This window comes from Carettochelys insculpta, chromosome 1 (genome assembly GCF_033958435.1).
Source record: "Carettochelys insculpta isolate YL-2023 chromosome 1, ASM3395843v1, whole genome shotgun sequence".
Taxonomy (NCBI): Eukaryota; Metazoa; Chordata; order Testudines; family Carettochelyidae; genus Carettochelys; species Carettochelys insculpta.
The window spans coordinates 283866310-283878525 of NC_134137.1; the positions used below are offsets into that span (position 1 = coordinate 283866310).

Genomic DNA, 12216 nt, shown 5'->3' on the forward strand with positions numbered 1-12216 from the left:
GGGTGAGGATTTAGGTGAAAAATGGACCTCCACCTGACTTAGTGATATCAGGTGAAAAAGTTGCTCTGACCCCTTTTCCTACTGAGCCCTGGCTTGAAGATTACTAGTCTGCAGTTCCAGGAAGGAATGCTCTTGCTATCATATCCTCATCTTGTATTTAATGTGCACATATCTCACAAAGGGTTTTCTGGTATCCATTAGGTATGTTACATCTTCATGGCATTCATGTGGCCTTCAAGGTCTGCTTTAGTTTTAGCTTTTCCCAGTCCTCAGAGCCACCTCTTGTTTTTAACAGGTCCTTTTATGTAAAAATGTATTGAATAGGCAATAACCATGGGGTTGGTTTAATTGTCTGTGTTCACTGAAGAATCCTTTATTTCTGGTGCTCTTGTACAGTGTGTTAAGGAAACAACTGTCTTGACATGTTAAGTCTTTCCATTCACAACCATGAGTTGAACAAATTCAGCTAGTATAGCTATGACATAAGCTTCCTCATCATGAAATGACAGCTCTGCAGTAGTTAAGGTTCAGAAGATTACTGCTTAATCCTGAAATGTACCATACCACATCATAGTGTAGGATAGGGTAAATGGTCCAAATGTGGGATCATTTGGGCCTCAGCTCCTGTCTCCCTAAAATCCAGCTCTTTATAACTTGCATTCTTGGGTACAGCTGGGAGTAAGAAAAATTTCCCCTCTGGCAGGTTTACAATGCCAGATTGGTGCATCATTAGCTTGAACAAAACCAAAAAGAAAAAAAAAAAAAAAGCCCTGCCAACAGCCACAGAACTGTGAGACTCAAGGGCCCTGTCTACACTAGCCAAAAACTTCAAAATTGCCATGCAAATGGCCATTTCAAAGTTTACTATTCATATTCAATACATATTCAGCACCTCATTAGCATGCAGGCAGCCACAGCACTTCAAAATTTACACGGCTCGCCGCCATGCTCATGAGCAGATGGGAATAAGGGGACTTCGAAGTAACCAGGGTCCTTTCTAAAAGGAGCCCTATCTGGACAAGCCACAGCTGCCTGCATGCTAATGAGGCACTGAATATGTATTTCAGCGCTTCATTAGTAAACTTCGAAATGGCCATTTCGAAGTTTTTGGCTAGTGTAGACATAGCCAAGGTGTCAGCAGGGTTAGTGAATCTGATCTCCCCCCACACCATATCAATTTGAGACAGCAGTTTTTAGAGAATGGGTGTTGTGCACATTCCCTGTGTGCCTGGATTCTGGCTCTTTTTGGACTCTGGGCAAAATGTCTGATTTGAAAGATTATAAAAGAGCTATAAATCCACCTCCAGACTCCCATTTTACTCTTAACTAGCTTCTCACAGAATATTGAATTTTCAAAGCACTCCAGTAGCCAGACCCAGGAGACCATCTAAAGCTCCAAAGACAAAAGTGTGACCATCAGCTTTGCTTCTCCAGTACAGAAGAACTTTCCAAGTCTTAAAGCTCTGGAATAGACAACTTGCTCCAGAGGTGCTCAGATGGTGGAACCAAAACTCCCCAGGGACTCAGGGCCCTGACAAAACACCACTTTCTGTTCTAAGTGTAAGGCATTTCTTTCACCTTGTTTTCTCCATTATAAAAGACACACAGCAACAGGTATATGTAGTTTTGAACCCTTTGAAGCATTGCTGTCATCTACAAAAAGTTGCCTTTCAATCAAACCTTACTCTTAATAAAATGATAGAGGTTGGTTCTAATATGCTGAATTGTAATGCCCTGGAGTGGTCTTCTAACTCATTTTAGATTAATGAGATAGGTGGTAGCACAAACCTATTCAAAACAGATTGAGTGAAATTTGGGAATAATGGATTTATTAAAAAAAAAAATCAGTTAAAAAAAAAGCTGTTATCCATCGCATTGTAGAAGAATTTCTCCTCCTTCTATACCTTTGATACCATGGTCCATTGTTCAGTTTCAATATATTGGCTGACCTGGTCTTAGCCTGTATCATGTACTACATTGTTGCCACTATTTCTGACTTAACACCCACCGCCCTCCCATTTGCCTCTTCCATAATGCAGCAATTGATGAATACCATTACGTGGCAAATCCATCTTAATATTCCTCATTACACCAAACCAGGTAGGACCTGCATTATATAATTTACATTTGTTACAAACTTATCACAGAAGAATTTGCTGCAAAATAAAGGAAGCCAATCCATTACTGGGGGAGAAAAAGAGTACAAGTTAATCATACCCCTGTGGGCCAGTAAGTTACTCTGCATATCAAACAAGGTTTTGATAACCAATACAGCAAACATGTACTCTGACTGACCAGCAAGAGGCGTGTACATGGGAGAATCCAGGCTGACCCGAGGTGAAGAGATAGAACATCTAATAGGAACAAGCCACTACAAAAGAAACACTTAGCGTTTTAAAACAAGGGCTTGGTATCAAACTATTGTATTGTCTAATATTAATTCCACCGCCAACTCATTTTGTTCTTTTTTAAGTATGGATTTCAGCTACGGTGTTTTAGGTGAATTTAGACCAACAGTCTCTCTATGGCTTGCTGTACTGACTGAATCTGAGGCTTCAGTTGTGACCCTTCTTTGATGGTAATTGAGCAAGCAATTACAGGCCGGGAGACACCACATGCCCGGCCCAGGGCCTGCTTGGAGCGCACAAAGACATAGGGCACATTCTTGTCCTCGCACAAGAGAGGGAGGTGCAGGATGATCTCCAGGGGCTCAGCATCTGCAGCCATCACAATGAATTCTGCTATTCCTCTGTTCAGCGTTTTAGTGGCTGCAGAAAGAGTGAAGGAAGAGAGAGTTAGGCAGAGGTCTTGCTGTGGAGCACATGAACACCAAAGGAAAGTCAGGAAACAAAATCTATTTAACAGTGAATCTATTGGTAGGCACCACTGTAATGGTACAGATCCCCGACGACGGCTTCAGGACCCCACTGAGTTGTCCTGGTTGTACAGCAGCCAACGACACTCTCTGTCTCAAAGAGCCTGTGAAAATCTCCTGGGGAAAAGTGTGGTTTTGATGTCGTTCCCCCCCCCCCCCCACCCCAAAAAAAAAAAAAAAAAAAGCCCCACAGAGATTGGACAAGGCTATGGGGAACATATTAGGGGACTCATTGATGGGGAGGGAGTGAAAGAAGATGATGTAGGTGACTATATAAACAAGACTGATCCAACAACTGTTTGTTTATTTTGTAATAATTAGGACAAAGGAATGCAATTCATTCACTCCCTTCCCTAAGCTCCCGGAACATGTAAAAAACTGCCATGTAGCGCTCAACGAAAAAAGGTTGGCCACCACTGGTCTAAGCCCAGGGTATCCAACCACTTCTGAAATATAGCAGCTACTCCTGTAGTGAACTCTGCACATTACTCTGAAAATATATTTATTGTTCATGCCAACTAGCCACACACAACCAGCCAAATAGTCACGTGGGGTAGTGTATTGAATACCCATGGTTTAAGCACGTTCAGCTCTTATGCAGCACTGCAACAGGCACTACAAATGTTAAGGACATAAGGACAATTTAGTCTCACCACTAGTCACCCATCTTCCCTAACACTCTCCCCTGCCACCACTCCCCAACCACACACAATACCACACAGGAACTATTGTATCAAGAACCCTATTCTGTGCAGTTAACAGAGAGGCAAGTGGGAGCTGCACACAGGTTTGCTGAAGAGGCTAGTTTGCTCCTGACAGGATACTTGGGGGGTGGGGGGGGAAGACACTGACATTTGCACAAACCAGGAACTATAAAACAAACATGGATTTGGAACAGTGAATTACCAAACATCCTAATCCCACATCTGAAGATGAGAAAGAAACATCCTCTGGAACTTCCAGTGTGGCAAGATAGATACTCTAGGAAGTTCTCCTACTTGGGTTATACAGATCATATTTGGTTCCTCACAGTGTCCCCCTCTGGCCTCAAAATCTATCACTCTCCTTCTATGCTTTCAGCCAACACAGCACGTTTTATAACAAACAGAACTCACCTTCATTGGCACCCTTGCGTAGCTGCTTGTAGTTGCAGGACTGCTGTACAAGGTCCAGCAGGGTTTTGGTGAGCTGTGCATCAGCCAGTGGGTAAGCTTTGGGGTTCACTTCTGCCTCAGTCTAGAAAAAAGGAATCAGTTACCACAAAGCGGGGGAAAGCTTCACTTGGCACATTCAGTCTCAACATATCCTAACTCCTTAGAGCCACAGGTTCACATCCTGCCAGAAGCAACTCAGTCCTCAACTCTGAGGATAGATTCTGCTTGTGGCTTTCAGGTGAGACAAAAAATTTCATGTCCTGTCTGCTCTGAATTGACACTAAAGATTGTCTGACCTCCCAACATTACAAAGACACACAGGTTCGAGACACAGTCCTAAAACAGAAGTTCCCTCTTACGTGTTCTTTCATGCCAATTCTAGCCCAGAGTAGTTCAACTGTGCACCCTTTGCAATTTCAGATGCTATGTTAACAGAGAGTGTGTGTTGGTCAACATAGGAAGAGAGCAAGCTGCATGCAGTGACAGAGGCACATTTTTTAGATTGGAACTTAAAAGAACAATCCCATCAAGAGAATGGAGCACCAAGTTCATTTTTACAGGAGATGTGGTAAAAACTAAGATGGGCATGTTCCAAAAAACAACGCAAAAGTAAGTTTTCTACTTAACTCCTCTCCCTTTCTGGTCTCAAAAGTGTTGGACCAATTTTGCGTCAGCACATAAAGTAAAACGGACCAGTCTAGTTTGTGCCCATGGAAAGTGAAAACATTAAAGGAACAGCATTAACAGTGAGTGAAATTCTGTCCAGTTTCAATTAAGGCTCTAGAAAAGCCTTATGCTAGTATTTAAGCTGTTCTAGATTTGCACAAGTAAGAAGCAGGATTGTTGAGACCTCTCTAACAGCAGCATGCTGCTCTTGTTCAGGGTTAGCTGCACTATAAAAGGTAGATAGATACATAATAAATGTTCAGACAGGTAAACGGAAGGAGATGACAGAGGTGTATCTAGACCAGGGTGTCCAACGTGTGGCCCAAGGACCGGAATCTGGCCCACAGAGCCTTTTCATCCACCTGCTGAGCTGGCAGTTGTGCCATTGTTAAATGGTGGCTGGACGGCTCCGAGCCATGCAGCTCTTTAAGGAGTCAATTGTGCCTTCCGCATCTGCTGCCACTCTGCGTCCGGCTCGCAAATAGAGCAGCAGCAGCAACTTCCAGCACCCTGCCATGCTGAAAGAATTGTGCTCTGGTGGCGGCAGCGGCGGCTCTGGGCTCCGTTGGAGTGTGGGGCTCTGTGGGCTGCCCTGGGAACTCCTCTGGAGAGCAGAGCTCTGCTGGCTGCCCTACAGCCAGAGAGAATGGAGCTCCGCAGAGGACAGAGGAATCCCAGCAGCCCTTGGGGCTGGAGCTGCCAGCTCCCAGCCCAGGACCCAGAGGGTTAACCCAGGGAGCCAGCAGGGGGTGGCAGCACACACAGCTCCTTGGTAAGTTAATTCTGGGGAAGGGCAGGGGGATGGGTTGGTGCTGTGAGGGGGGCTAAGCCTGGGGACAGGCAGAGGGGTCTAAGGCTGGGGGTGAAGGGGTTGGGGCTGTTTTGTGTTCAGTCCCTGGAACATCTAAAAAATTGCCATGTGGCCCCTGATTAAAAAATAAGCTTGGACACCCCTGGACTAGAGCAAGACAGCTCTGTTTCTCCAGTTAGAAATGTCCTTGTGTATTAAAATGGCGCAACAGGATACCTCCATAGCATAGCCTCAACATTTCCAGGCTACTCTAAGGAATATGATTTGTCTTGCATATATTTAAGTTTCATCTCACTGAAAAACCTACTTGCTTACAACACCAGATATAAAAATACAGATGTGTCACAACATTCTGTTACTGAAAAATTACTTAGTTTCTCATCGTAGCATATAATTATAAAATAAATTGATTGGAATGTAAATCTTGTTACTTACATTTCAGTGTGCAGTAGAAACCAAGTCCTAATCTGAACAAAATTTTAGTTTGTACTGACTTTGCCTGTGCTTTTATTTAGCCTGTTATAAAATCAGGCAGATATTTAGAAGACGAGTTGATTTATCCATGACAAACCTCCCTTTACAACAGGTTGAGAGCCACTAATCCAGTGGCCAGAACACAGACTAGGCCTTGAGACTCCTGGGTCACAGTCCACCAGACTGCTGGGTGCCTCTCGCAAGTCATGTTGCTACTATACCTTAGATTCCTCCAGAAAAATGGTTTGAAATGAACAGACAAAAGCTGTATAAGAACTAGATATTGTTATTACTATAAGAACTTTTCCTGTGCATTATCCCTTTAAACAACCTCATTGTGTTATGGTCAATTAACATTCAAAGAACTAATTCTGTGAAATAAACAGCAATATCCTCCACATGTTCTCATATGGGGGGAGAGGGCAAGTCTGGGCATAAACTGCATGTACAGTAAACTCTTGTTTATCTGCTATTGATCAACCAAAACTCTCAGGTAACTGGCATAATGCAGCTTCCTTCCCCGGAGAGTCCCAGGGTGCTGAGCGAGGCCTCCCCCACCCACTCAAGGCTGAGCAGGAGCTCCCCAGTCTCCTCACAGCAATGTCCCCCTGCAAGCAGCTGCTTGCAGAGGAGAGCTGTGTCCAGCCCCCTGCAAGCAACTCCTCACGGGGCTCTGCCACCCCATAAGCAGCTCCTCATGCCACCCGGTGATGTCCATGGCAGTGTCTGCCGCCCTGGAAGCGGCTCTTGCTGTCCCCCACCAAAAGGTAAATGGAGCAGCAGCCGAGCAGGGGCCGGAACTTGGGGTGGGAGGAGCTGAATTTTCTTATGGGGAGGGCCCCACTGACCACTACCTGTACCTCCCTCCAGCGCAGAAGCATAGAACACTAGACTGGAAGGGACCTCGAGAGGTCATTGAGTCCAGTTCTCTGCCCTCATGGCAGGACCAAACACCATTTAGACCATGTTTTCCCAAACTGGGGGGCGTGCTGAAGTTCCAGGGAGCAGAGTGAGGAGACCCAGCCCCCCCCCCCCCACATTCTCCCACCCCAAGAAAAAGCCAGCTTTTGCTTCCAGCTCTCAGGCCCTGCCTTTTACATGGGCAACCCGAGGCAGCTGCTATAAAAAGCAGGCAGCCAGCAAAGAACCACGTGGAGCTAGGTGCCTTCTGCAAAGGTGAGAGTGTGGATTGGGAGGGGAGGCAGAGGAGTAGGATGAGGTTAGATGGGGAGCTGGGGGTGCCTCGGAGGGGAGGGGCTCAGGCAGCTGGCCCCAGCAGCGTGGGGGTCAGGTGGCTGGCGGGCAGATAGGCAAGCACCTGGCCCTGGGAGCATGGGGCTTAAGCAGCTGTTGGACAGGTGGCTGGCTCAGGCGGGTGGCACGGGTGGTGGCCCGTGGCTCGGGCGGGTGGCTGGCCCCAGCAGCGCGGCACTTGGGCGGCTGGCCAGTGGGCCCTAGCAGCCGGGGCTCAGGCGGGTGGCTGTGGCAGCAGACAGGCAGCTGGCACAGGCTCAGGCAACTGGGGCTGCATCAAGCAACCACAAGGGGCCCAAGAAAAACTATTTGTGCTCATTTTTAATTTTAAACAACATTTTTATATCATGTTTGTGTGTTTATTTTAAATTACAAACTGAATTTCTTGTTAAGAAGGGGCTTGGATGATGGCAAAGAAGAGGTGGGGGGCATGACAGTTTCTCAAAAATCAAAAGGGGGGGCATGATGCCAAAAAGTTTGGGAACCCCTGGTTTAGATCATCCCTGATAGATGTCTCTAACCTGCTCTTAAATATCTCCACCAATGGAGATTCCACAATCTCCCTAGGCAATTTATCACAGTGTTTAACCACCCTGACAGCTAGAACCTTTTTCCTAATGACCAACCTAAACCTCCCTTGCTGCAATTTAAGCCCATTGCTCCTTCTCCTACCCTCAGAAGCCAAGGAGAACAGTTTTTCTCCCTCCCCATTGTAACCCTCTTTTAGGTACTTGAAAACCATTATCATGTACCCTCTAAGTCTTCTCTTTTCTAAACTAAATAGGCCCAGTTCTTTCAGTCTTCCCTCATAGCTTATATTCTCTAGACCTTTAGTCATTCTTGTTGCTCTTCTCTGGACCTTCTCCAATTTCTCCACATCTTTCTTGAATGCACTGCCCAGAACTAGACACAATACTCCAATTGAGGCCTAATGAGCACCGAGTAGAGCAGAACAACCTCTTGTGTCTTGCTCGCAACATTCTTGTTAACATATCCCAGAATCATGTTTGCTTTTTTGCCACAGCATCACACTGTTGGCTCACATTTAACTTGTGGTCCACTATGACCCCTAAATCCCTCTCTGCTGTACTCCTTCCTAGACGGTCGCTTCCCATTTTGTATGTATGAAGCTGATAGTTCCTTCCTAAGTGGAGCACTTTGCATTTGTCCTTATTAAACGTCATCATGTTTACCTCACACCATTTCTTCAGTTCATCCAGATCATTTTGAATTATGACCCTATCCTCCAAAGCAGCTGCAACCCCTCCCTGCTTGGTATCATCTTCAAACTTAGTAAGTGTACTCTCTATGTCAATAGCTAAATCAAAACAAAAAAAAAAATCAATTAACACTTTAAAGACTAACAAAATAATTTTGTTAGCCTTTAAAATGCTACTTGACTGCTTTTTTGTTTTGATAGAATACAGAGTAACACGGCTAGCTCTCAGTCAATAGCTAAATAGTTGAAGATATTGAATTGAACTGGTCCCATAACAGACCCCTGCAAAACCCCATCTCTCCATTAACCTGAATATCCGGCAACCTCCCGGTCCCCGGATATCAAAGAATTTACTGCACTTCCAAATTTGTAGTCCTCCATGCAGAGAGAGTAAAAGTTGTATAGCACCCGCTCTTCTTCGCATGCTGCCAAATCACCCATCACAGGAGGGCGGAGGCAGAGCTCCAGCCACACCGATGTGAATGAGCAAGACACGGGGGGCAGAGGATGGTGAGCAGAACCCCACCCAAGCCACGAGCACAGAGCCCCACGCAAAAGCCCAGACCACGAGCACAGTCACTGTGACCGGCCAGCTGCCCCGGGATGTTGCAGTGAGGACCTCAGATAGGCGGAAACCCGAAGATCTCCCCCTCCACCCCCACGCCTGTGCCCCACGTGCCGCGGCCCAGGCAGGACTCCCGCGAGGCAGCCCAGCGCGCCCAGTCCTCGCGGCCGGCAGAGCGCGCAGTGCCCCCGCGGTCCGCCCGTCTCCCCCACGTGCTCCGCCTAAAGCCCCCCCACGGGCGCCGCTCACCATCCTGCGCCGGGGCGGGACGCTCCTCTCGGCCCGAAAGCTTCACGGAGGGAAAAGAAGAAAAACGCCACCCAGCGTGCGGCGCCCGGAAGTGAGGTTTAGCGGAGCCCGGCTGGGGCGGGGAACGAGGAGAGACTCTCACCTTAAAGGGGCCGCGCTGCTCTTTTTGAGAACCCGCCGGCCGTGCTCGCCTGGAGCGACGTGGGAGCGTGCGCCCCCTGCGCGTGATCGGGTCCCATTGCAAGAGCAACAGCTCAGGGGCAGAGCCGGTCTCCGCTTGCAGCTGGAAGGGATGCGGGGGGTGGGTTGTGTAAAGCTCTCTCCAGTCCTGCTCTGCCCGCGGTTTGCTTGCGTATGGAAATCGACCTGCTGGAGGTCAGAACCAGAGGTGACTGCTGATTTGGAATGCATTCTGCATAAAAAGCAAACCTGCTGTAAAAGGCACAGAAATTATTCCGCTTCAGGGTACAATTTGGGTGAGCTTCTAGCTGGGCATCAGCACATTTTATTTCCAAAAGTGTGATCTTTGTGGACAAATACTGGAGAATATACTGCTGGATACAATTCCCTGTTGGTCAGGGTATGAGGAATGAACAAGATGTGACTGATAATACACGTCATAATTTTTTTTGACTCCGAAAGTCTAATTGAAATTACCATATACTGCAGCACTTTGGAAAACCAGGCCCTAAATTCTGTATCAGCTTATTGCCTATTTTGATCCCTATTTGCTGACTTCCACCTATATTGTGCTGGATGCCTACATTAAAACAATGGAGGAACAGAAATAGTACATTTTCAGGATATCCAGAGGCATAGAATTATCCTTCTCTTGTCGTAACTCCATCTTTGTTCTCTTTTGTCCTTCCATATTTCATTCTTCTTTAACCTTTGCTCCATCTTTCCTATTTAGAAAGGGATGCAAATGTTTAGCTCATTTTAAAAACCTTCCTAGTTCCAAATGCAACAAAATTATCATGAGAATTTATAGATTTGGAAGGACCTTCGGAAATATTGTGACTAGGACTGTAAAATCTCATTTAACTAGTTAATGGTTAAACATTAACTTGACATTTAACGAATTAACTGACTAAACGGCAGGGGGCATGGGGGGCAAAGTGTCTGGGGAGCTGCTGTGGATGAGCTGGCACATCCTGGCCCACAGTTCACACAGAGCTGCTACACTCTAGGGCTGCTCTGACCATGCTGAGAGCCTCCACCCATGTCACAACCAGGGCTGCTGTGGCAGGGCCAAAGCAGGCACACCTGGGTCCACCATGGCCCAGACTGCTCTGGTTGGGTTGGAATGCCCCTCTCTTCCCCGCAGTGGGCCATGCTGAACTAGAGCAACTCTCTGTCCACCATGGGCAGAGGGCTGCTCCATCCTCTACTAGTTAACCCTAGCCCTGTCAGGGGAGGTATACTAGTTAAATGTTAATGAAGTGAGTCTGTGCTCACGAAAGCTCATGCTCAAAACTTTTCTGTTAGTCTATAAGGTGCCACAGGACCCTTCGTTGCTAGTTAAATGTTAACATCCCTAATTGTGACAATGTTATTCAAACTTGTTCCCTTCCTTACTTGCAACAAAACACATACAGACTTAGGCTACGTTGACCTTTACTGGGAATGTCGATGGCTGTTATGCAATTTTAGGTATGCCAATTGCATACCTAAAACTGATTTTGCAGCTGTCAACATTGGTCCCTGTCCTCACTGCAGAATCCTGACAGGAGCGCTCCTCCCGCAGACATTCCTTAATCCTTGCAGTTCGCAAGTCAGTCCAGATTCGACATTGATCCCGGAATGCACCATTTTGTGCATGCACGAATTAGTGCCCCGGAAGATCAAACCTAAGCATTCAGTCTTCCACAGCTAGTGTAGACCTAGCCTTAGCAATGGAAAAGGTATTCACAAGACACTTTCACTGATGAGAAATACGCAACTATAAGAACTGGATCTGTTCTGCAGTTCTGTGGAGACCAGATTTAGTATGAAAGACATCTCTGTGCACCTAACAAGCATTTGCAGTTCCTGAAGGGTAAGGTAAGGTGTATGCTACTGGTGATATTGATAAATGTTTCTATTCTAAGAGAATATATGCTGGGAAAAGCTGCTGTAATTATAGTTCTGGAGACTAGCCTCTTTTCCGCTGCAAATGCAGCAGCAGTTCAGGCTCTTCAAACACACATACCTGAGTTTGAACTCTGACTTGAAAGTCTTATCTCTAGGGGTAAAAAAGGGATTTAGTGCATAGCTAATTTAGTCTTTGACTTCTCTGAGGCTGCCAACAAGAAGCTAACATTAGGAGGAACATTAGTACCAGCTGTAAGTGTGGCTCTTCTGTTGCAGATCCCAAGAGGAACTGGATTGAGCCAAAAATGATTTTGTATAGGTGACTGATTAAACATGAAGTGCAGGGCTTATTTTAAATGTGTCCTAGGCCAAGGGCTGATCACTCCTCCCCATTCCAAGAACAAGAAAAAGGAACAAAAAGTCACTCCAGCTCCTAGGTTACAACAAGTGAAATGTAAGGTTCTGTGTTTTCTACATCTGCATTGGTTATTTTGCCATCCTTCAGTTTCCAATCTCCATTCTGCATATGACTATTATTTGGAATCTCCTGTGTCTTCAGTCTCCCCTATTTCCCTGCTCTCTCACCATCTGTCCCCCCTCATCCATTTCACTGTTTTATCTTTAAAAATGTTCACCGAACCTAACGACTTTAATCACAAATGTTTCCTTACTAAACGGAGTAACATCATCAGTGCCTAGTGAGAGATCTTGAAACAGTTCCTTATATAGTCCTTTCACATAGATCTTATCACTAATTAGACCTTAATTGTATCAGAGAGGGAGCCGTGTTAGTCTGTAGCATCGAGAACAACAAGAAGTCCTGTGGCATCTTATAGGCTAACAGATATTTTGGAGCATAAGCTTTCATGGTCAAAG

The 12216-nt window shown here is 46.1% G+C and overlaps 1 protein-coding gene across 1 annotated transcript; it reads right to left on the minus strand.

The window, feature by feature from the left end:
• Window positions 1-345: 345 nt before the first annotated feature.
• On the minus strand, window positions 346-9379 carry SNU13 (small nuclear ribonucleoprotein 13). Its single transcript, XM_075010199.1, has 3 exons — window positions 9268-9379; window positions 3991-4111; window positions 346-2768 (listed from the first exon to the last, which is right to left on the minus strand). The coding sequence occupies exons 1-3, from the start codon at window positions 9268-9270 to the stop codon at window positions 2506-2508; spliced, it is 387 nt and encodes a 128-aa protein (XP_074866300.1). The 5' UTR covers window positions 9271-9379; the 3' UTR covers window positions 346-2505.
• Between the last annotated feature and the right edge of the window lie 2837 nt (window positions 9380-12216).